This window comes from Dunckerocampus dactyliophorus, chromosome 18, assembly GCF_027744805.1.
Source record: "Dunckerocampus dactyliophorus isolate RoL2022-P2 chromosome 18, RoL_Ddac_1.1, whole genome shotgun sequence".
NCBI lineage: Eukaryota > Metazoa > Chordata > Actinopteri > Syngnathiformes > Syngnathidae > Dunckerocampus > Dunckerocampus dactyliophorus.
In genome coordinates, this window is record NC_072836.1 from 1,881,420 (window position 1) to 1,906,115 (window position 24,696).

General features: G+C 47.6%; 4 protein-coding genes and 1 long non-coding RNA gene across 8 annotated transcripts; 1 reads left to right on the top strand and 4 right to left on the bottom strand.

Annotated features, from left to right (window-relative positions):
- Window positions 1–40: 40 nt before the first annotated feature.
- Window positions 41–3,561, bottom strand: LOC129171252 (myc-associated zinc finger protein). Its single transcript, XM_054759716.1, has 7 exons — window positions 2,591–3,561; window positions 2,158–2,311; window positions 1,712–2,082; window positions 1,386–1,636; window positions 943–1,006; window positions 696–867; window positions 41–625 (listed from the first exon to the last, which is right to left on the bottom strand). The coding sequence occupies exons 1-7, from the start codon at window positions 2,621–2,623 to the stop codon at window positions 321–323; spliced, it is 1,350 nt and encodes a 449-aa protein (XP_054615691.1). The 5' UTR covers window positions 2,624–3,561; the 3' UTR covers window positions 41–320.
- A 223-nt stretch (window positions 3,562–3,784) lies between these two features.
- cdipt (CDP-diacylglycerol--inositol 3-phosphatidyltransferase (phosphatidylinositol synthase)) lies at window positions 3,785–5,991 on the bottom strand. Its single transcript, XM_054759649.1, has 6 exons — window positions 5,740–5,991; window positions 5,180–5,314; window positions 4,928–5,081; window positions 4,770–4,851; window positions 4,621–4,702; window positions 3,785–4,402 (listed from the first exon to the last, which is right to left on the bottom strand). Exons 1-6 carry the CDS (start codon window positions 5,780–5,782, stop codon window positions 4,260–4,262), a joined length of 639 nt encoding a protein of 212 aa, XP_054615624.1. The 5' UTR covers window positions 5,783–5,991; the 3' UTR covers window positions 3,785–4,259.
- A 403-nt stretch (window positions 5,992–6,394) lies between these two features.
- Window positions 6,395–19,234, bottom strand: taok2a (TAO kinase 2a). Of its 4 annotated transcripts, XM_054760284.1 has the most exons (21): window positions 18,785–19,234; window positions 15,440–15,580; window positions 15,100–15,171; window positions 14,920–15,021; window positions 14,810–14,855; window positions 14,632–14,728; window positions 14,438–14,551; window positions 14,161–14,252; window positions 13,348–13,441; window positions 13,192–13,273; window positions 11,940–12,110; window positions 11,638–11,847; window positions 11,433–11,561; window positions 11,124–11,360; window positions 10,735–10,863; window positions 10,451–10,654; window positions 9,849–10,088; window positions 9,552–9,773; window positions 9,279–9,461; window positions 8,828–8,919; window positions 8,637–8,766 (listed from the first exon to the last, which is right to left on the bottom strand). In XM_054760284.1, exons 2-20 carry the CDS (start codon window positions 15,569–15,571, stop codon window positions 8,839–8,841), a joined length of 2,637 nt encoding a protein of 878 aa, XP_054616259.1. In that variant the 5' UTR covers window positions 15,572–15,580; window positions 18,785–19,234; the 3' UTR covers window positions 8,637–8,766; window positions 8,828–8,838. The 4 variants fall into 4 exon arrangements, with proteins under 4 accessions (XP_054616257.1, XP_054616258.1, XP_054616256.1 ...); XM_054760282.1 differs by lacking the exon at window positions 8,828–8,919 and having other exon boundaries at window positions 6,395–8,766; window positions 9,561–9,773; XM_054760281.1 differs by lacking the exon at window positions 8,828–8,919 and having other exon boundaries at window positions 6,397–8,766.
- Window positions 19,235–19,926: 692 nt separating this feature from the next.
- Window positions 19,927–22,732, bottom strand: LOC129170664 (uncharacterized). Its single transcript, XR_008566660.1, has 2 exons — window positions 22,499–22,732; window positions 19,927–22,402 (listed from the first exon to the last, which is right to left on the bottom strand). It is a non-coding gene; the product is annotated as an uncharacterized LOC129170664 (long non-coding RNA).
- Window positions 21,651–24,234, top strand: LOC129170659 (serine/arginine-rich splicing factor 2-like). The gene is made up of 3 exons (XM_054758407.1): window positions 21,651–22,223; window positions 23,408–23,678; window positions 23,758–24,234. The coding sequence occupies exons 1-2, from the start codon at window positions 21,862–21,864 to the stop codon at window positions 23,673–23,675; spliced, it is 630 nt and encodes a 209-aa protein (XP_054614382.1). The 5' UTR covers window positions 21,651–21,861; the 3' UTR covers window positions 23,676–23,678; window positions 23,758–24,234.
- The last annotated feature ends 462 nt before the right edge of the window (window positions 24,235–24,696 follow it).

Genomic DNA, 24,696 nt, shown 5'->3' on the forward strand with positions numbered 1-24,696 from the left:
CTAACACTAGCTTAGCTTCCACTTGCCCAATCCAGTCATGCACGGTGCTGCATTTAATACAGTAGCAATCAATATGCACAGCCACAGAATCACCAAGGGAGCTACACATGGAAATGAGAGCATCAGAAGAAGAACATTCAATGTTGAAAAAGTCTATTTACACATGCTACGACATATGTACACATGCTAACATCAATGATGAGGAACAGCACGCTCTTCCTCAAAAGAGACAAATGTCTTTAGTTGACATGACGCAATCATCACACGTTGACGATGTCGTCATGAAGTCATCCTGATCAAACGTCTCACGTGGTCACGCGCTAACTGTGCGCCTGGGGGGCGATGCCGGAGCAGTCAGTCACCATCAGACCCACCGCCCCGCCCGACACACTGATGGCCACAGCGGGATCTGCGCCTGCTGGTTCGGGGTCCACTTGGTTGGCATGGGTGCCCATGTGGCCCTGCAGCTGCGTGGTAGTCTTGCACTGCACGCCGCACAGCTGGCACAGCAGCACACCACCGGGTCCCGCCCCCCCGAAGCCTCCGCGTGCGCCGCCGCTCTCCTTCCACTCCTGACCGTGGTGCTTCTGAGCATGTACGCGCAGATAGGTGAGCGTGGTGAAGCCTGCCAGAAAAACATCATCAGCTGGACACGTCACACAGGCGGTGGGAGGTGTCAAGCGGGAGGGGCTTACTGCGGTTGCAGAGGTGGCAGGAGTGGTGCTGTGATTGGTTGTGGACTCTCATGTGGTCGCTGATGTAGGCGGCGGACAGGAGCTTCCCGCAGATGTGACACGGAACCTTCTCCTCGTGGCGAATCAGATGAGCCCGCAGACGATCCCGCGTGGCGAACGCCGACGTGCACGTCTGTGGACGAGCACAAGACCGGGCCGATTAGGCGTGTACGAGCGTGGGCGGGGCCAGAGCCTCGTGAGTCGTTACCGTGCACTTGAACGGCCTCTCGGTGGAGTGAACCTGCCGCACGTGACTGTTGAGGTGGTCCGGTCTGAAAACAAACATTTTAAATATTCAACAAGGGGCTGGAAGTAAAGATTGCCATGCATTCATTAATTTGCACAAATGCATTTGTGGCGGGAGATTTGGCGCTACCTGCTGGCCCTCGCTCATAAACACATTTTACGGGACTGTCTGTGAATGGAGCTTGGAAAAATGACACACATGCGTCATGACCAAGTATGCAAATTAGATGATTACATCATCTACACCCCCCCACCCAGAGATAGATTGTGGTCCTGTGGGAAACTGATGTAAAATGACACCATGACACTCAGGAATTGCATGTATTTAGCATACTTAATGAAGTGCACTGATGCAAGTATTCCAGCATGATGGGGACGCCCCCTAGTGGGCAGAAGGTGTCCTACCGGGAGAAGGCCTTGGCGCAGTGAGGGCAGACGTACGGTTTCTCCACGCCACCCTGGTGCGAGCGCACGTGGTAGCTCATCCTGTCTTTCCTCTTGAAGCGCTGCTGGCAGACGGGACAGGAGTACGGCTTCTCGTCCGAGTGGGACAGCCGGTGGCGGTTCAGGTGGTACACGTCTCGGAAGGCTTTCCCGCAGGCCTCGCAGGCGTGGTTCTTGCGCACCTGGTTGGTGTTGGGGCCGGGGTTGGGGTTCTGCGGTGGGACACAAACACATTTTCCCGCTTCCGTCTTTCAGTGGGGTTCTAGAAGGAGGATCCGGACACTCACCTGCTCCACAGAGCCCACCACCACCACCGCTGCCTGGATGGGTTGAGGCGCCATGGCCACACTCATGCCCACTGGGGCGATGGACACGGACACCGACTGGCCAGGCTGGGGCAGGGAGTCAGGGGCAGCAGGGGACGCGGGTGCGGGCAGGGGGGGCGGATGCTGCGGGGGCAGGGTCAGCTGCAGGAGGGACAGAGGGACCGTCTGCTTCTGGACCACCCTACCCCCCTCCTCCTTGTCGCGGGCGCGATCCTTCATCTTGATGCCCGTGTGGACCGACTGGTGGCGCCGCAGGTTGTAGCTGTTCTTGAACTCCTTGCTGCAGGTGGCGCATATGTGGGCGGGGCGTGTGGCTTTGGGCGGCTCTTTGACTGGTGGGTGACACAGGAAGAGGTCAAAGGTGACACTTTGTAAAACACACTTTGGACACCGAGGGCCTCCCTCACCAGGAAGTGGCTCCTCGCTCAGGGCGGCGGTGTCCACGGTGGACGGCGGCGTGGTCATATGGTCCGCCAAAGGACTTGCCTCGGCCTCGCCGCTCAGCTCGGGCAGAAGCTCCGACTGCAGCGGCGCCTCCTGCTGGCCCGGAGTGGCTGGCGTCTAAAAGACAAGTTTTGGATTTCATGTGCATAACAAAATGAATAATAATATCATACATTAAAAAAAACAGCGATCTAACTTCAACATCATCATTGTCCCTTTTGTTAGTTTAGTAGAAGACATCTAGGTAGTCATTAGTGGTAAATACAGGATGTGTCATATTTAGGTATTTATGTCATCATGTACAACAGAAGCAGGACGGGCGGGTGGGGGTGGGGCAGACCCTGACCCCAGCATGACCCCCCACCAGCCCTTGCAAGCCAAACAACACTTTCTCACCTGAAAGAGGAAATTACTCCATGATGTGTCCATGCTGAAGCCTCACTCAGCCAAGGAACTACTAAATACTACTAAAAGTAGTACTACTACAACTACTACTACTGGGAAAGGTTGAATGGAGACAACTGGACTCTTCTTGTTTGTTGAAGACGTTTCACCTTTAATCCAAAAGGCTTCTCCACTTCTAAATGTTAGGTGTGGAGTCTTCCTATGTATGTCTCTGCTGGGTGTCGATTGTTGAAATCATTGTTTCTGCTCCAGCTCCACTACGACTTGAACAAAATGCAAGGTGATTTGCTTATGTTTACTGTCACAAATGCTAGAAACAATGCCGAAACTAACCCCGAGAGAGGAGGAATGTGATGGAAAGCAGCTAGCGATCGCCAGCAGACATTTATTAGCGATAGCTCCGGGAAGGCCTTCGCGCGGGATCCAAGCCTCGGCCTCACGTACAGCTCGTCCCCCAACTAGGACGCTCCAGGTCGGCCGCGATCCATGACTCCGCCTCGCTGTTTGAATGGCCGTGCTGACATCTTTCTCTTTTTTCAAAGTGTCCCTCCCTCCCTCGCCGTTCTTCTTCCCCTTTTTTTAAAGATCAAGTCTTGTCCCTTTCTGCTTTAAAGGGAAAGTATTTACTCTTTGCCTCCTCACGGATGTCTTCTCCTCCTCTCCCGACAAATAACGGCCGACATTTGCGGGCTGGGGGAGGGGGGGCTCCGCCGACGACCACCCACCGCTACCTCACGGTCGACAACAAAAACCACCGGGTGGTCCTTGGGTAACCGGGCCGAGCTGGACGCTTGGTAAAATGGTGTCGCTTTAGGCGGCACAAGCCTCCGTCCGCCGCATCTTAAAGGCAACGATGCGCGCAAGTCAACAGCTGGACCAGGTTCAGCTCACACCAGAGTCCGTCCACAAAGTCACATGCTTGAAGTTCGGCTGCTTGTCACCCTGCTTTTCACCTCCCGACCAAGCATGACAACATTTAGCACCGAGCTCTCGACTTCGGCCCTTGGCAAACACGACCAGCTGATTTTGATGGTGAATTTTCTTCCCTCCGTTCTGTGACAAGACTGTCAGCCTTTTTTTCAGGTGCACTTTCTTTCATGCAATGCAAGCAAATCTATCTCATATTTTCTCCAGATAAAAAGGTCTATATGGTAATCTCCAGACCTGACTTCCAGGACACTCAGGTCACATGATACGTCTTTATTGTTACAGAATTTAATGCACCTAGATGCAAGATATACAAGTACAATTCTCAAATACATTTACAGCAAACATGGCTGAGTTACAACTCCTCGTGTACATTTGTTTTCTCTAATAATACATTCTACAAATGTTCATATGTACAAATTATCACACATTCTAAAACTGCAGGAGCACAAGTGTAAACAAAAATAGAATTTTTAACACAATTTCTCACACGAAGGAAAACATCATACATAAAAAGGCCTACAAACATTTTGCTCCATTCATCAATCCACTTAGTTTGTGTGGCTAAAATTCATGAAAACACCCTAAAAAAAAACCAACACATGTTGGCTTGAGGTCCCCAGAAAAATAAATAATAATTTAAAAAAAGACAAACTATTGATTGTATCTTAAGTCACACGTATTTTTAGTCAGCGTGAAGTCAACTCAACTTAAGTAAAACACATCAGCGCTCTCACTGCGTCTTCCTGGCTTTCTCACGCTCGGCAGCATCCAGGGCGACCATGTTCTGGGAGGCGGTGATGAGGTGCAGCAGACTCATGGCCGACTTGAGCAGACACACCGACCCGCTGAGTCCCAGCAACCAGTAGAGCCACTCTACAACACACACAGGTGATCATGCTAGTGTAAACCAATGCCAGCTGGTGTGGCTGTGCAAGTACAAGTTGGTAAACCTCACTCCCTGACACCTTAAAGACCTCGCTGGATGCCGATCTCAAGCTCTTAGCTCGTTGGCAGACCCGGGTTCGAGCCTTGTCGAAATGTGCGGGTGACCACAGTTACACTTACCATGTGTAAAAACATGCTAACGTTACCTGCGGGCTCCTGGACGTGATGGATGATGTAGAGCAGACTGAAGAAGAGCTCATTTCCCATACACATGAAGAAGAGAACCACCTGCACAACAAACATCTTCCAGTCTTTGCAGAAGCAGTCAAGGTTTGCTCAGAAGCTCAAATGTCACCTTGTTGGTGTAGTAGATACGCAGGACCGGGTTGCCTGAGAGGTCGATGCTCTTGTGACTGGCTGCGCCTTTGACGGTGGAGCTGTGAGGGGGCAAACAAGGTGAGCAGGACTCAACAGGAAGTTGAGTTACAGGAAGCAGGAAAATGCACTGGTGACCTGTGCAGGTGCAGCCAGTGGCTGGAGATGTCCAGACACATGCTGAGCTGGAAGAGGAAGGTGTAGGCAGGGTAGAGTAGCGACAGGTTGACCAGCAGACACATGGTGGCGCAGCGATCCGTCAGCATGTCCAACATGGCGCCAAACCGGGTGGCTGCAAACAAACACTCCAGATCATCAGTGCCACGCTCCCACTCATCATCCTGTTTCCAACAGGCTGCTCCCTGCTGGCCTGGAGAGCTGAATACATACATTGATTGAGTGCCCGGGCGGCATGGCCATCGAAGGCGTCCAGCAGCGCGCTCAACATGTAGCAGAAGCTGGCAGACCAGGGGCAGCAGGGCATCAAGTAGAAGGACAGCAGGGCCAAGATGATGCGAGCGTAACCTGTCAGTGTTACAGTCTTGTAACATTTCACATAAAGCTTTTTCAAAAGTGGCATCATTGACATACTCTTCTCTAAATCATTGCCATGAAATGCTGCCACCAACAAGGTTGGTGTGTTTAAAATGAAGCACAGTTGGAAGAAACACGCCACGTCTTGTTACCTGCCTGGGGGCTACAAATGGAAACTAGCAGTTGTGCTGTGATGGCACATATACGCCTGTTTTTTTGAAGATGTTCATTAATATGCATTGTCCCTAATAAATAAATACATTTAAAAATGTTTAACACAGTTTCAGTCATTCAACAGCCGGTTTGTCCTCTTATATCATCCACAGAGCTACAATTTCACGTTTGTTTGACTTTGAGCAGCACTTAGCATCAGTTAGCCTAGCAGCTACATGCTAATTACCATGCTGCAAACTCACCGATCAAATTAGGAACGAAGAGGAAGATGTTTTCCTGTGTCATGTTTGCGTCTGGAGGGGGACTGTCTTCACTTCGAAGAGAAAACACGCTGGAAGGTTGCAGCAAAAAAATATTCAGACTTCGCCAAAGGACGACTTCCTTGTCGAGCTCCTGTTCATGAAGACAACTTCCGGTATATTGCTTTTCAAAAAGTTTATTTGAATTGTTATATATTTATTAAATAACTAATACTTTCTTGATATACAAGAAGAGACACTTGCTTAAGAGAAAAAGCTAGAAAACGCCCTAAATGGCGGAGCAATTTTGCGGAGAAGCACTCCGCTTTAATTGTGACAATGTGGCGGACATGAGGGGCCATGTCTCTCACCCAGTTGGCAGTCGACGTAGGGGCGTGGTTTGTAGCTCAGGTTTGGGCGCGCAAGTGTCAGCGCTATAAAGAGATGTTCCATCTTTGGGAAGTATTGTGAGCAGTTGGAGAACTAAAAGTCCTGCATAAGACCAATCACGGCGTGTTTCTTGCAACTGTTACAATAGTTATATTTCCGGTTTCCATCTTACTTTCAGCAACATGACTAGACACCGTTTGACGTCATTTCCGCACCTCCCCTTTAATGCAGTTCTTTTTATAGAGTCCTCGGTATGACCAGTTTTAACCAGAACCATCAATCTATTTTCTTCACATACATATATATATTTTATTAAGAAAATAAAATGAATTAGTTACATTGTGCAAATGTTATTTTGTGATTTCAAGTGTGCAATAATAGAACAATGACACAATGTACTGCTTTTTATTCTTCCAAAAGTATTTTGTTACACTTCTGTACAACTTTCTTTTTCCTATGTTGTCACTTTCACGGAGGAAAGAGAAAAGCATCAAGTTGACTCCTTCAAAGTGTGAGACATTCACCTGCAGGCTTCCCACCACAAATCATCCGCTTTCTTGCTCTTGAAACACTAGAAAAATAATCTTGACGTGGAGGCGCTGCTATAACACCTGGCGGAAAGCCTTTAAAGCGTTCAAGCACACACAAACGCTTCATGTTCTTTCCTGAAATGAAACACTTGTAGCTAAATAGTCTCCACAAGGTCTGAGAATGTGCAAATGAGGTAGACGTGACAACAAAACATGTCAGCTTCCTGCCACGGCCTGAGGAAAGCGGCCTGGTGGTTCTGAAGTTCTACCCGGACTTTGCAAGCTAAAATGAGGTGTTTGTCCACAAAAAGAAAACCAAGTTGAGCATGGCACCAAAGTATTGTAATACTGACACAAGTACAAGAAAAAGTAGAAGACAGGAATGTTGGGAAATGTAGTTGCTGTTTGTCCATCACAGTAACGCCGCACTGCGCTTATTCTCCACCTAGTGGTCCAGCTTGGCAGTCACATTTTTCAAAACATAAATATTACAGTAGTAGCGATAATGAGAGCATCTAGTTTTCTTCAGATCACATGACAAAAGAATCCTTACTTTTACTAAGTTTGAGTTAGTGCGGCTATGTACACTTGCGGGGTTCACATTTAGAAGCTTTTTCTATAAATACACCACGTGCACGGTAGCTCACCAGCTACGTGCACGCGCGGCCTTTAAAAGCAGCACGGGACATTTTGGGAGATTTACCAGGAATCAAATTTACCAGGAGGCCTTCTAGACATCGTCATGGTAACGTGACACATAAAGTCCTTTCTAGCGAGGATTCCCTTCACACATAAAAAATGTTAAAAGTCAGTTATAAAAATAACTTTTTGAAATGAATAAATGGGGGGGGGGACAGTGGCGACAGCATGCTAAGCTAATGAAAACTTGGCGCAATGAGCTAAGCTGGGCTAACGGCATGTTGGAGTAACTGGGAGGCTTTGAATGCAGCTCTATGCTAACTGTGTGCTATGCTAAGATAAACTAAACTAAACTAATCTCAGCGAAGTGGCCATTTCCCAAAATGTCGGTGTGGTGAAGGAAGGAGTGTCTGGAAAAGGAGCACTATGTACAAAGTGGGAGTGGTTTAAAAGCACCGCTAGCTAGCTGAGAGGAAGCGCCATCTGACGTGACAGTTTGTGCACGAGTGCGAGGCTCCGACAACATAATCTCCAAGTTTGTTTAGTGCCACAGGAACTGCCAATGACTTGTTCAAATTCTGGAAAGTTGTGGCAGAGGATTGAGCAACTAGCCACGGCAACCATGTTGCCTTCACGAGTACGACAGGTGCGAGCCGTTGGAAATGTGGGACGTGACCGACGTGCTGCGACTTAGACCTCCGTCGCTGCCGCCGCCCCCCGGACCTCCCGAAGCCGTCCTGCGCAGAGGCTGGGGGCTGTTCCTGAGGGCCATCAGGCTGGGGCCCCTGACCCCGAGCCCCCCGCCTCCGTAGCCTCCCTGAGACGACGAGGACGAGGAGGCAGAGGAGGGGGGAGAGGAGGAGAGGGATATAGGGGGAGGCGCAGGGGGAGGTGGCAGCAGAGCCAGGGACTGTGAGGAGGCGTGGGAGGAGAGGAGGTGGTGGTGGTGGTGGTGGTGATGGTGCCCCTGGGAATGATGGGAATAATGGCCGCTCCCTCCCACCCATTCTCTGGCACGCTCACGCTCGTCGCGGTAAAGGTGGGGGGTGCTCTGGTGGTGCTGATAGTGCTGCTGCGGCGTGGACGAGTGGCTCCTCCCGCTTTTGTTGGGTTCGCCGTCCCTGCCGAAACCGTGTGAGGACACCACAGACTCTGTCCTACCGAAGCCCCCCCCGCCGTGATTCTGACTGCGCCAGGACGGCGTGGCCACAGAGTTCTGCACGCTGTGGCTCCAGTGGCTGCCTGAGCGGGGTACGGGTCGCGAGGGCCAGCCCCCGGAGCCCGAAGAGGGGCTGGGTGTCGGGTAGCCCTGGTTGAAGGCCTCAGCGGGGATGCCGCTTAGTGCCATGTTGCTGAAACCAAGACGCATGCTCTCTGAGTCAAAGGCCTCGATCTCGTGCGCCTGCCGCTCCAACAGCGTCCGGATCCGCTCGGAACGTTCGTTCTGCAGGGATAGCATCTCCTCCTCAATCTGACGGGACAAGGTGGGATGTTAGCCAGCAGCTAGGTAGCGATGGCACAGGTATACAGACCTGCCAGCCTTTCATTTTTGTGATGATTTATTTGTCGACAATGTGCTGCGGGTTGAGTGCTTGACGTGATGTCTATTCAGCCAGTTAGATTCCTTTGTAGAGATGAACAACAGTGATGGAAGAGAGAAGGGGAGGAAGTCATCCATGTGTTACACCAATCAGTAGATCCCAAATGGGAGGATCGTGTGGTTTACACACAGGAAGAACTGTACTACAAGTCGACCAATCACAGCCAGCGTTGACGCAGCTGGATGATTTTTTTTTGGAGGTGCATGTCAAGCTAGGCAGACACTGAACGGCAAAGTGAATGCTGTGAAATGCAGCAAAATGCATATGTGAGAGCAGTGCGGCGTGTTTGAGGGTGAAAATGATGTGCATGTTGGCAGGTTGGCAATGCTCCGATAGCGCCACCTATATGCGCATGTGGTGTTTGGGACAGGAAGTGACGTACCCGTTGTTCCAGCAGGGCGCGGCGTATGGACACCCGCTGCTCCAGGTCTTTGATCTCGCGCTCGTGCTGCGTGTCGGTGTGGATCTTGATCTTGCTCTGGTAAGCGTTGAGCAGCTCCAGCTCCTGCTGCAGCTGCATGTGCAGAACCTGGTACTCTGCCTCCTGGGTCTCGTCCAGTCGCAGCTGGCGGCCCAAAAGAGGGAGTGTGTTATAGCAAGGTGTGTAGCGGGAGGCGAGTGAGGCTGAGGTGTGAAAGGTGGGCGGGGTCCTTGCCTTACTCACAGCCTGTGTGGACAGCATGTCGTTGATGGAGTGGTCGTACTGCTCGGCCAAGATGGCCAGCTTACGCGTTTGCTCCTCCTTCACGCGTTTCAGGACAGCCTTGTGGTCGGACTTGGGTGTGCTCTCCAGGAGGTGGTTCCGTAAGGCTTTGTATTGACGGGTCTGGATCTTGCAGGTCTCCTGGAACTGCCGCTTGATCTGCAGCTCTTTGGACTGGAACAAAAGTGTCACCACAAACTTTTGTGTTGTGCTCTGTCCACAGTGAGATGATCAAGCAGTCAAACTCACCTTCAGGCTTTTGGGCTGCTGCCGGACCTCCACGGTGTGTTTCTGTCGAAGTTCTTGTTCTCGCCGCTTGTTGTACTCCATCTGGTTGGTCAGCTCCGTCTGGTGCTGCGTTCGGATCAGCTCGACTCGGGTCCGTTGCACCGTGCCGAGCTGCCTGAACTCCAATTCTTGAGTGGACTCGTGATGGCGCAGCAACATGGCACACTCCAGATCCTTCTGGGTCTGCTTCTTGTTCAGATCCTGGTAGGCAAGTGGGGGTGGATTTGATGGTACTACTTTTACACGCGAATGCAGAAAAGTGTAAGGCGGTGGTCGTCAACGGACGCACACCAGGCTCGCCAGAACTTTCCATCCGGCCCCCAGAATAACATGACTGAATTCCAAATAGAGTACTGGCACTAAATCTATTGTTGGTGGGTCGTTTATTTTAAAAATCAGAGGCAGGTATTCATTAGCACCGATTCCCTTTAACTTGACTGGCCTGGCTTTGCAGCGCATAACTTACACACACAGACAGCATTATGTGGAAGATATCAGTCATCATATTATTTGAATGAAATATCATATGTATCATTCCATGAGGGCACTGGGAAGTAGTGTACCTCACGGAGTAAATCCTGCTCCAAGTTGTGGCGAGCCAGCAACATCTTCCTCTTGTACTGGCGACACTGCAGTTCGTAGTACTGTCTCTGCCTGCGCAGCAGACTGGCCTCCTCCTCCGCCTGCATCTGCTGCAGACACTCCTTCTGTCGGATCAGCCACTCCTGCTTCTCCCGCTTGGGAGTGGACTGGTTCTCATTGAGCTCCTGTTGAGGGAAATGGAAGGGGACAACATCAGTGGTGGGAACAACCAGCTGTGGTGGTGGTGGGGGCTGACGCTTCGTGCCTCTTTAAGCTGCTCCTTGCGCTGACGATACTGACGCTTCTGTGACTCCAGCAAACTGGTCAGTTCTTTCTTCTGTTGGCCCAAAATATGCTGCTGGAACTTCTTCTCTTCTGCCAGAGCAGCTTTTGTCTGCAGGAGAACGGCAACACTGTGTCAGGTCCAGTTAAAGGTTTGGAAGCATTGTGTGTGTGTGTGTGTGAGTAGGCGAGATCAGCTAGATGTGTGACATCAAATGGCTACACAGTGAAAGACAACAACAAAGGATCTTTTTTCCCCATTCTCTGTCCACCAATCAACACACTGCAATGTGTCAAGCTTCATCTCTTGAGCTGCCCTCCCACTGTGCTTGGTGTGCTCCAGGTAAAGAAAAATCATGAAATATTTCTCACCTCTTTTTCCAAGATGGCCTGGTGCTTCTTGACCAACTTGTCGGCTTCCGAGGAGAAGCTGTTCCTCTGGTTCTCCAGCTCCTTGTCCAACTTGAGCTGATGCTCGTCCATTTCTGCCTTCAGCTTGTTCTCCAGGCCCATCAGCTGCTTCTGGTGCTGCCGCCTCATGCGCTTGTATCCAGACATCTGCTCCCGCAGCGCCGAGCCCTGCTCGTGCTCCTGAATCTGCCGCGTCACCTGCAGGACGGGTTTGAGGACACGTTGCAGTCATGAGCACAATCAGGAAGTGCAGTTTGCACTTCAACCTACCAATGAGGCGGTTCTGATGGTGGCAAAGTGGTCACGATTGCGATAGTAGGCTCGGCGGCGGCCAGCAGAGGGCGCCTGTGGCTGCTCAAGCTCTGGTTGGTAAGGGTCATCGTAGATGTTGTCCTGAGCCTGATTGTAGCAAAAAGTCCATTCAAATGTTGCCGAGCAACGTCAGAACAAAGAAGAGTTGGGTGGCACATGTTACCGTGGGTCGGTGGATAATGGAGCTGTTGGACGTGACCGTGTGCTCGCCCTCCTGCATCATGGCCATCTCGCCGCTGCTGTCGTCTGAGGCGTCAGCCAGGCTGTTGACGGAGCTGCTCTGGGAGCTGGCAGAGATGGACATGCTGGGCACAGACTGGGAGCTCTCCATGCTGTTAACCGTGCCTGTCCTCAACAGGTACTGCTCCGCCTCCTAACACACACACACACACACACACACACACACACACACACTGAGTATATCATTCAGCTCTTTCTGTGCCCCTTCCTCGACTTCCAGCTCACCTCCTCATCCTCTCCTCCCTCAGACACGGGGCCGTTCTGCTGGGTCTCCTGGAAGAGGATCTTCTTCATCTTGCGGTACTGCAGGTTGTCCAGCTCTCGTACAGCATCCTTGGTGCGAGCGATCAGGTCCATGACCACCGTCAATGGGCGCTCACGACACAGGAAGCGATGCTTGAGATGCAGCGGAAGAGAAAGAAGTTAAGCCTCGAGTAAACGTGTTGTATCCTCGTCACGTGCGTCACAACAAGGTTTGCAGCCAAGATTAGCTAGAGAGGCACCAAAGTGGACCTGACACAAATAATGGCTTTTTTGGCTCATCATCCACAATCCTTATATGAGACATGAACACACGTCTTTCTCTATTCTGTGTGTTCTAAAAATAAAAACAGGTAAAAAAAGAGGCAGCTAGTTAATGCATGTAATGGGACATTCCTATTCTGCCTAGAAAAGCCGCTATTAAAACACCTCCAACAAGGTTTTCTGATTTTCTATCCATGCTGTGAGCATATAGTAACAGGTACATTCATGATAACATGAAATACTAACAGCATTTTGCCTTCCTGGGTGCATTGATTTCACATAGCAACATAGAAAGGAACACTACACCAAGCGTAAAATCCACAGGGGCAGTGGCGGCAGCTCCAATATGTAGCGTTACCTTTGCTAGTGGTCTGAGGCATTGTGAGCGAGTGTGTGGTGAAGCTAGTAGCTAGCCGGTGTGGTGTGGCAAGGTGTCACTACACCAGTAATGTACTTCTTGGGCGTAACAATGTTAATAACAATAACAACAATGCTGCTGTAGCTTGGTTAATATGCAGTTCACATTATGTAAATGGAGTGTTGTTTGAGGTTTTTTCAGAAGGTTTTATAGGCAGAATAGTTGTGTCCCATTAAGTGCATTAATTACCTGCCTCTTTTTAGCTGTTTTTATATCTTTAGAATGCACAGAAAAGAGAAAGAAATGTGTCTTCATGTCTCACATAACGATTGATGTTGGGCAAAATTCCCCCCCCAAAAAAGTGAATGTTTCCAAAGCAGCAGTTGAGTTGTTTGAGGGGTGCTCAGGTGTGAAGTGAAGTGTGCTCCACTTGGGGGGGCCAATGTGTTCAATATCAATCAAATATGCTTCTGCAGTATCTTCTCATGGCAAGCTAGGTGCATCCATCATGATTCTACATTGGTGTCTCAACTGCTTTCAAATCTATGGAATGACATTTTGGAGGCAAAAAGGAAACGTGCATCCACTTCTCACATTGAGCAGCACGTCCGACGTGGGCCGGTCCTGGGGAATCTTTTGCAGACACGAGTCCACAAAGTTGCGGAAGGAGTCAGACCTAAAGGGAGTTGCGGGATCGGTTGGTTAGCAATCAATCAGGATGCAAAGAGGAGAAAAAGCAAGCTATCTCACCAGTGGTTGGACTGCAGGATGGGGCTTTCATTCTGAGCGATGTGGTATAAGGCACTCATTGCGTTCATGTTGAACAGGGGGGGCTTCCTCTCCGCTGTGACAACACAACACAACCCCAGGAAATGTTTTTATTCACACTTCCATTCAACATCTATCTGCACATTTCATGAAAACAGAAAGAAGCTGTTCTCTGCTGGTGAATATTGTCCAAGTCTCAACACTTGTGTGTAACTAAATAAAATCCTTCTATATCAAGAATCACAAATCATTCTTCAACTTTCTACCTTTTAAAACTGACTGAGGTGTACGACTGATCATCTGCAGTGGCACAGGTGTATCTGTCAATTCCAGCTGGAACATGCCAGTAAATTCCTGCTATTCACACGGGTTACGTTCCAAGGCCACCAGCCAATGGCAAAAATCCACAAGTAATTGCGACGTCCATAAAAACGTCTACTTTTGACACAAAGTGTGAAATCTCAAAGCTTGAGAAAAAAACATTGACAGTAAAGCATAAAGACAAACTTTGGGAACAGTGGTACATGTACTGAATGCTGTACGTTTCACCTGTATTGTCAGGCATTTATAAATGATTACCCACTTAGAGTGAATGAGATGAGTGTGAAAATATGGCCTATTTTCAGTCAAACCATTTTTGGACCAAAAATAGAATTTGTGGGGTTGCGAATGCTGATTAGGAATAAGCGAGGGTCCTGTGTACTCATCTAGCTACGTTTTGGTCTTTCCTATTGTTGAACCCCCCCATAAACGGTAAGCTTCACCATGAGGGAAAGTTGAGAGTACACTGCCTACCCAGCTCGATGCAGGTAATCCCCAGTGACCACACATCCACTTTTCCATCGTACTGACCCTCATCCATGGCCAGGATCACCTCTGGAGCCATCCTGTAGGACGTCAGCACAGGTAAGACAAGATGTTCACCAGGGTAATGTTTTCAATGGTTGGTGTCAGACGTAAGCTTATGTCACATTTTCTTATCATCATCTTTATTAGTTGACACTGTAACGTTTGCTGACTGGTGACCTCCGTGCCGCTACACACTGTGGCTCTGAGGACGGGTGTCACTCACCAGTAAGGCGTCCCCACAAAAGAATTGGCCGGGGCCACGATGGAGGCGGAGCCAAAGTCACCCAGTTTTACCTGACCGGGCTCCGTCAGCAGAATGTTGCCGGCTTTCACGTCCCTGTGGACAGCAGTCCATGGTAACAACGTTCTGTGCACACTGAAGCAACACAACAAGTCAGGGCAGAGCACCAACATTACCTGTGGATCATGTTGTGGGAGTGAAGATACGCCAGTCCCTGCAGTGCACCGTGGGTAATAGCAGCAATCTCAACCTCCTGCAGTGGCTTTTTATGGACTGAAAACGACAAGAGGCGATACAGAGGTGAAGCACCAGGCCACCACTGGCTATGAGGACAACCTTTTGTGCTCCACTGACCTTCAAGGAGATCGGAGGCGGAGCCGAGGCAGTACTCCATCACCAGCTGCAGACCGAGAAGATAAATATCTGAAAATAAGTCTGAGGTCACACATAGTAAGCGGGCATACCCATGCTGTGTGCTCCTTCAGGTAACATCCCCGATACTCTATGGTGTTTGGATGGCGAAGCTTCTGCAGGAACTTCACTTCCTTGATGATGTCCTGCCATTTCTGCACACGACAGCAACCAAAACTCAGTCAGCCGTCGTGCGCTACGTGCACGCTCGTGTCCGCTGCACGCACACTCACCTCGTTTGTCTGCTTGCCGCTGTACGACATCTTCTTGATGGCCACCACTTCATTGTTGCGCACGTCTCGGGCCTGAAACACGGAGACGCACAAATATGTGAACTAACTATCGCATGGTGTCACCCCGGCTCCTTGGGCAAAGTGGGCAGGGACAGCACTACGCTGCCAACGTGCACACCCTCAGGAACTAAGTACTAAGTGTACACAGTATACTTATTGAAGTGTACTGATGGAAGTATTCCACTTGTTTCAACAGAGAAATACATGAGCGAACAAATAGGAAAGTTTGAACTTGTTGTTTTGTGGCATAAAGTACACACGTGTTGAGAGAAGTACTCACAAAGTAGACGGCTCCAAAGCTGCCATGGCCGATCTCCCTGAGGTCAGCAAACAGCTTCTCTGGGTCGTCTCTGCAGAAGAGTTCCGCCACGTCCGGGTCCTTCAGATTGCCCGCCCGTGCGCTCGAGGGCATGGCCAGGGCCTGCAGGGCGGGCAACATTCAAAGCATATTATTTTCTGAAGCATTTGAGACAAGACTGAAATAGCGCAACATGATAGGGAAATGAATAATGCAACATCATCATGTTATTGATGTGTTAAACACTCAAATGTGCGCCCCCTCCAGCTGGATCCTCTCCCACAGAACTGGGACGTGGAAGGTGATGGAGGAGGAAGACTGGAGAGGAAGAGGAGCTTGGAGAACAGCGTGGGAGCAACAAAATAGCAGTTCCTTCTCACAAAGTGTACTTCATCATGGGCGGCAAGGCGCTGCTGTCATGTTCAATGGTCTTCAAACATAACTTTACCACATTAGTAATATTCTTTTCACATTTCACATATTCTGCTCATGTTTGGGAGCATTACATAACAATCATAATTACACCAATATGCAGCAATTATTCATGACAGTTGCTGTTTTGCCATGGTTTGGCCGACAGTAGCCTGTTTTGTTTTTGAAATAAAGAGATTGTTGATGGACCACCGCCTCGTCATTCTTACGTTACGAGGGGTGTCCGGATCCGATACTGATATCAGCAAAAAATGAGTATCGAATTATATCGGCCTCCATCTAAAATCTCCGATATTGGCCCTCCGATACATGCAGTGGATTCCAGACTCATCACAAATTCCAACCAGCGTTACACGGGAAACACCAACAGGATGACAAGAAGTCATTAGCTAGAACAGAACAAATGAGCAGCCCCTGCTGGTTCTGAGTAAAGTGGAGGTTAAACACACAATGCCTAGCTAACACTACACTTGTGGATAAAGAAAGAAATAAATGGGTCAGATTTTCTCATACCTACAGTTGATTATTGCTCTCTGTCTGAGTAATATCACTTGATCAATCCTTTTTAACATTCCACACGACAAAATAAATCATAAAAGTATGTACGGTATGTTTGGGGCTGATATCGGACTGATATCTGTATCAGCCGATACTCAAGGTGGAAATATCAGTATCAGATCCGAAGACAAAAAGTTGGATGGGGACACTCCTAAAGCCTCCCAGAGCATCTTTATCCTTAATGATGGCGGCCAAGTGCAGCCAATATTGAACACAGTTTTTACTCTTCTGCAGCACACTGCACTCAAAATACTTCTATAGTGAGACGACCAAAATCACATTTTCATTCATTCATTCATTCATTCATTCATTCATTCATTCATTCATGGCCGCACATTCGTAACCAACTCGCATCCTGGTACATGTAGTGTTTGACCTTGGCCATCAGCTGGCTGCACATCATCATCACTCCTGTCTTCATTGCAGCGTGCGCGTGTGCGTGTGCGTGTGTGTGTGTGTGTGTAAGGAGGCGGATGTGGAGCAGATGTACTTTTGTGTGAATTGAGTGTGAAGTGTGCAGACAGCATCAGCGGGGCTGAGTGATTCAGTGCATGCATGAAAAGAGCCTGTGGGCCTACGTCAACTATCACATCCACCCCCACCCAACATTCTTTCAAAATGCGGTCAACCAATTTCCATTTATACATTTTGTGGCCTTCCGCGGCCTGATGCAGCCCGACCAACGGCGAGGAAGCAGACGCACGCAGCTGCTAGAAGGAGTCGACACTTCCCAAGCATAACGTGAAAATACACGCTGCATGACTGCAAGCAAGCAACGGCACGTGTATGAATAAACACCAAGCTAACACCACCCTTATGTAGCGCTGGGAAAAACCCCCACCAGGACTTCTTTTTCCAACAGCAAGCATGGTAGTCCACACTAATACACAAAAAACAAAGACGCACTATTCAGTTTATATCAGCCATAAAGTCTTCCATGACATGCGCTTTAGTCATGCGATGCCAAATGAGCGTCACATGACTCAGGAACACATTTGGATAATGCAAGCTGACAATTTCACACACTGCTAGTAGACTGACACCTGTGTCTGTGGAATGTGTGTGTATGCCATGCATGCACATAATGTGTGTGTATGTAATGTATGCATGTAATGCGTGTGATTTTGTCCTCTGCTTTTCGACCCCGTTGTTGTATATTAGCATGGTTATATTATAAATCCCCCCACTACCTCAATATACGTTAGGATTTAAAATAAATACATTACTTAATGAGTAAATTATATAAATAAATTAACAATGTATTTCATTCATAAATAAATGAAATGTCTTGTATTCTTTATGTTATGATATGAAATACACTACTCTTTAACATTTTACGTGAATTTGCACGAAGTATTGGATCGGTATTGCAGATACCTGCCTGCATTTTACTCAGTATCGAAATCAGAAACAAAAGCAGTGGTACCGCACATCACTATTAAGAACACCACCACCACCGTTACTAACGGCAGTTTAAGAAAACAAATTGAACAATAAAATTTCTAATTTTTTCCCCATAACCCAGAGTTAAACTGCACAAAAATGAGCACGAATTGCCATTCAGCCAAAATTAGTTGACCTGTCACTCACGGCTGGCTGGTATTCATGTAAATTTCTGTACACCATACACACACAAATGCGGTATCAGCGAGGCCATCATTCATGTTATTATTACAAAAGCTAATGTCGCTAGCTACACCCTGTCACGTCGCTATTATTAGCTGACAAACATAACCAACTTGTGTGCTAACGACAGGCGTAGCTTACACTCTCAAAGCAGGAAGTGGGCGGGATATAATACTTGCAGTACGTTTGAACGTTAGCACCCTCTCGGCAGCTGCTCTCCGTGAAATACAGCAGCTCTAACTCTCAGTAACTTCACAATTCAAAACGGCAAAACAGTCCAGAAATTTCATTTTAGTACATGATACATCAGCATATATCGTTTGCCCATGACGTCACATGTTGGAGCACATGATCGTCATTAAAGCATGGTGGTCCTGACTGACCAATCATTGCAGTCCATCGTGTCAGTAGTTTCCTTTCATGGAGGCAGATAGGTCCCCGAACATGATTAGCACACTTAGCATGTACAGTAACAAGATATGTCAAATGTTAGCAGACTCATTCTAGTAAAAAGCCAATAGAAATAGAAGAGTGTCTGAGTGTGATGGAGGTACTTTTGTCTTATTCGGCTCTAGCTTGATGTACTTGCTTGAAAATCAGTAAATAGGCCAGCTGAGAAACGGACCGAACTGCTAACGCAACGTCCCCGTTTAACTCATACAGTTCAGTTGTGTTTCAAGAGGCTCTCGATGGCTAACCGGCTTTACTTACCGCGGCTTATTGTGGTTCCGCTCTGGAACGAAAAACAACCGCTAGCAGTCGAGCTAACGAGCCTGTATCCTCATAGCAGCAGCACATCAACACGTTTGCTCATCTCCTCCTAAGTTCCTCCCGAGTTCACCAGCACAACGAAGGAGGCCAAAGTGTGCTACGACAGGGCCCGCCGGCTGCTTGAAACGCGCCCGTTGGCTCTCTCCTCGGCTGCTAGCATCCGCTACACGGCTAGGCTAGCCTCGTTAGCTTGGAAGCCAACGTTAGCTGCTGTGCGGGGTGTGGCTGGTGTTTGTCCACGAAGCTTCGCTTCCGGGTCTGATGGCCAGTCCCAACTAAGATCGGAGAATTAGCCTTTAAAAGTGTATTTAAAAATGAGCCACATCTTTCTCTTGGCCTTGTTTCAGCCACCGTTTTTGTTCAAGATGGCACAGACAGATGGGGCGGGACTCCAGCGCGAGCCGGAAAACTCTTCTTCAACTTCCGGTTAGGCTTCCGCTTAAAAAATAAAACTCTTTTATACGATTAAATTTAAAACGACGTGATGTTTTGGTTTACAAAATGTGATAGCTTAATGCATTTCCACGAGTACAACGCTCACACAACAGTTTTGATCACGCAACAAAAAAACGTTATTCAAAAACTGTCAATTTTTCGAAAATACAGATATTAAAGCAAGGTCTTCACAAATAACTTAAGAAATTCTCCTATATAAGATAATAATAGAAGATAAGATAATGTAACATGACGATTTGTGCAGCAATCAGGACTATGACGTCAAAGTGGCGCTAAACTTCAGGGCATCAGTGGGCTGAGGCTGAGGTACTGTACTTCACGGCTTTTTAGAAACCTTCCTGACCTTCCACTTCCTCTCTCTGCATGACCCAAATGACTCACCTATCGGAAGGATATGTTTTTCACCCTCTCGTAAAAATAATAGCCACATACGTGCCGTATTTCAAAAAGATGTTGTCTGTGGCAGACTTAGCCAGGGGCCCTCTTTATATGTTTTTAAACACAAAAAAGGAGGAAAGGCAGCCTCAAAGCACGCTATCAATATAACCTTGCATAACCTTATATAACCTTGCACTAAATTAGTACAGGGTGAACAGAATGACAAGTTTCAGATATAAACACCAGTGTCAAAATGCCAGATATTTATTATTGAACAAAAAAAATCCCAGACATCATCACAACAGATGTGTGCATGTTTCAGAGAGAAAGAGAAAGAGACTGTGTGTACTGTATGTATTGAGGGTGAATATAAACAATTCCAATGTAACAAAAATAATTACTAAACAATATATGCCAACAGTCATAACTATACCCAGTGTCAGGAGGAAGGCATGGAAATGGGGAGAAATCCAATTGTTTTCAAAGATGATTTATGTTTGTGTGTGTGAGATAGAAACAGTGCATGTTTTTTCTTGCATAAATGTCAAAGAAAGAAAGTCCTACTTGTTGCTGTAACTTCACTGGACTTCACACATAGGTGAGGTGTTGCAGCACCAAACTCAGCATCATCCGGTAGCGGACTGGACCGGTAGTTAGCTACACACCGGCTCGTTGGCATTTTTTCTACCGACACCGTAAAGAATCTCGAGACCTTCGACAACGAGGCAATATTTTTTTTTTTGACGTCCTCTCACCGTTTCCTCTTCTCAAACCCGCTCTGGTAAATTCACTTCATTTTAAGTAGCTTCACACTTTGATTCTCACAAAGGGGCATTACCCTGTCATCATGGAACAGTCCATTATAGGGTGAGGGAGAGGGGGTAGATAACGTGAGTTTAGCTTTCAGATGGCTTTCTTTTTTGTTCTGTTATTTGTTTAGTATGCTAACATAATTATATGTGAATATAGTATATGGTTTCTGCTGGCAGTGGTGGCCCTGCCCCGTGCTGTTTGGGGTGGGGGCAGCTGGCTGGGGGCCCCCTTACTCGTTGGGGGCCTAAGGCAATTGCCTACTTTGCCTTAATGGTAGGTACGCCCCTGTCTGTACCTCACATGTAATAAATATCTTACTGGAATTACTTTGTGTATGACATTGTCTGGAATAAGGTATGGATGATACCGCCCAAGTACCTCATCACTAACAAGGTGAGGAAAGTCCATCCATCCATTTTCTATGCCGCTTCTCCTCATTAGGGTCGCGGGGGCATGCCTATCCCAGCTGACTTCGGGCGACAGGTGGGGTACACCCTGGACTGGTCGCCAGCCAATCGCTGGCAAACAACCATTCACATACCTATGGTATATTTAGAGTCACTTATTAACCTAACATGCATGTTTTTGGTATGGGGCAGGAAAGGAGTACCCGGAGAAAACCCACGCACACACGGGGAGAACATGCAAACTCCACACAGAGGGTGGAGAATCGAACCCCGATCTTTTCTGGCATTGTCCACACTCCAAAAAGCTGTGGAAGGCCTTCAGCAGATACCTTATTGATCACATCTCTAAAGACTTTGTTTTGTTTTTTGCTTTTATAGGAGATCTAAGAAAAGGCTTTTTTTCTTCCAAAACTGTTGATTATTTTGGCTAAATTTTTCACCCACAAATGCAAATATAGCAGTAAAAACAAAACAATTTCATTGTTTTCCTCAAATGTGTTGAACAATATATCCAACTTATAAACAAATCTGACAACCAAAAGGCTCTCAAAACATTAACAATTTGTTCTGATTTAATTTTTTTTTAAATTGATGTAACCCCTGGCTATGTTCTTTTGTTCCTGTTATTTTTATACATTTATTGTATAATTGTAATAAAGATTGTTACAAAAACTAAAATACATTTCAAAAGTCAGTGGGCTGAGACTTTCCACTCCGGCACACAAGGTGGCAGTCCGGCTCCATCGAGGTAGACACGAGCAGGCCGCTTCCGGAAAAAGGAGAATAAGGTTTAAGGCCGTTAACCATTTTGGCTCGGGTACAGGCTGCGTGGAGACCATCTTTTCCTCAAAGTATTACTTTCAGAACATCTGCTCCTGAAGAACCATCGACAATATCCAACAACAACACGGGCGCGTCGTATAAAAGTAGAAGTTTGTCGAAGGAAGGCTTGACGGGAGCATCATGAGTTACGGAAGGCCTCCGCCCGACGTCGACGGCATGACTTCTCTCAAAGTGGACAACCTGACTTACAGAACCACTCCCGAAACCCTCCGACACGTCTTCGAGAAGTATGGCCGAGTCGGGGACGTCTACATCCCCCGGGATCGCTACTCCAAGGACAGCCGGGGCTTTGCCTTTGTCCGCTTCCACGATAAGCGGGACGCCGAGGACGCCATGGATGCCATGGACGGCGCGCTCTTGGACGGACGAGAGCTGCGGGTCCAGATGGCTCGCTACGGTCGACCCCCTGATTCCCATCACGGGGGTGGACGCCGAGGTGGAGCACCAAGGAGGTACGGGGGCTACGGTCGTCGAAGCAGAAGGTGAGTGAGCATGGAAGAAATAAAGAGGCCACTGTATGTTTGGAAATGTTGGGCGCCATTTTCTCCATCACAAAAGAGCATCTATTCCTTAAACACCAAATAGTTCTGAAAGTGCACCTTGTTGTTGTATATCTTTCTAATCTTCTAATCCCTCTTTGACATCAAGTGTTAGACTGGGCCTGTAAGAAGGACCCGTAGATGTCAGAAATACAGTAAAAAGTAACAAAACATTACCTGTGGACTCTCTACATCGTCCTACACGTGAGGGTTCTTACGCGGCGTTTGTGTGTCTGGGCTGGAACCCGTGTCCATGTATCTCCACCAACTGCTGAGCAGCGATAACCAATGAGCTAAAAGCCCGAGCTGTAAAGTCGTTGTCCAGTGCATCTCTTAAGGCGTCAGGGAGTGTGGTTAGCAGTGTACTTCTGCACAGCCACACAGTTGAATACATCTTCACAGCATCTGATTGCGTCTTTGTAGGTCACATGACTTAAAGGAAAAGTGCACTTTTTTTCTTAAATTTTGCCCATCATCCACAATTCGTATGTGAGACATGAACACACTCGTCTTTCTCTTTTGTGTGTTCTAAAGAGATAAAAAAAAAGAAGAGGCAGCTCAAAATGCACGTAATGAGACAGCAACAAGACTCAATTTACATAATCTGACCAGCATATTAACCAAGTTACAGCAACATTGTTATTATATTGTTAACATTGTTACACCCAAGAACTACGTTACTGGTGTAGTAACCCCTCGCCTCACCGGCTAGCGACTCGCTTCACCACATACTTGCTCACAATGCCTCGGGCCACTAGCGACAGGTATCGCTACATATTGATAACGAGAGGTATCGCTACATATTGATATTGCAAAAAAGTGTAAGTATTACATGTTATCATGAATATACCTGTAAATACATGCTCAAAGCATGGATATAAAACTATAACCTTGTTGGAGCTTTTTGGAGGTGTCTTAATAGCGACCTTTGTAGGTGGAATATGTGTCTCATTATGTGCATTAGTATGCTGCCTCTTTTTACCTGTTTTTATATCTCTAGAACACACAGAAGAGAGAGACACGTCTTCCTGTCTCGCATAAAGATTGTCGATAATGGACAATGTTACAAAATCATGCACTTTTCCTTTAAGTAGTCTTTGCACTCAGTGTACCAGTCTTCCCCGCAGTCCCAGACCCAGAAGGCGGAGCAGGTCCCGCAGCAGGTCCCGCTCTCGCTCCCGAAGCCGATCTCGCTACAGCAGGTCCCGCTCCAGGTCCTATTCCAGATCCAGGTCCCGCTCTCCCAGGAACAAGAAGAACAATGCTAAGTCCCGTTCCAGATCTCGGTCCAAGTCTGTCAGCCGCAGCCCCTCCCCCAAAAGAGGGTCCAGGTCCAGATCCAGATCCAAAAGCCCTCGCAAGTTGTCAGCAGAAAATGGAGGAGAATCGCCGTAGTAGGTGGGACATGTGAGGGATGACTGGGACGCCATGCTCCTGCGACCATACAGCTAAGTGACTGTTTCCCCTGTGTCTTCAGGTGTGGACGTTGGAGACGACACGCTCACTCCTGGACAAGGTTGTCTTCACTGCTCAAGTCATTCATTTCATCTTCTTTTTCCATCTTTGATTTTAAACATCTGCTTTCCAGTGAGTGTGCTAGTGTGGCACGGGGACATTTTTTTTTTTTTTTTTTAGCAGTTCATCCACTCCCTGTCCAGTCTGGCCACTCAAGCCGTTGAGAAATGGTGTCATTAGATGCTTCATAGATACTTCATATACCATATAAACTTACAACTGTCTTAGTGAGCTGTCAGCCACACGTGTACCCTTTTTTATGTTGATTGTAAGAATATGGAGTTGAGTTTTGGTGCACTAGGTGTAGTTGTGTAGCAGTGGTTGGTCATCATTAAGGTTCTGTTCTGCTGTGCCGACAAGTTGGACCGCTCCAGTGTTGCCCACACCATGCCTTTTTGTACAAGGACTTGTTTGCTTTTCATTAAAGAGTTTCTCAACATTGTTTTCATTTTTTATGAGATGTTTTAGGTGCAATACTTGTCACGGTGGACCTTTTGGACACGCTCAAACATTCATGTTGGTCAACATAAACCACTCATATGCACAAGATATATGAGCCGTTATTCCAGACACCATTTTTATTCATGAGCATTCCTAAAAATACTCAACCAACTGTTGGCAGATCCTAAACCTGGTTTATTTCTCAGCGCATTATTACCAGATGAATAAAGTGCACATAATCATATACTAAAATATAAATGCAACACTTTGCTCCCATCTTTCATGAGCTGAACTTTTGAGATGCAGAACTTTTTCAATGTACACAAAAGGCATATCTTGCTTACATTGAGGTAGCCGTGCCAGATACTGATCCACCAAATACAGTTAAACTACATATTTTGGAGTGGCCTTTTATTGTGACCAGCCTAAGGCACACCTGTGTAGCTATCATGCTATCCAA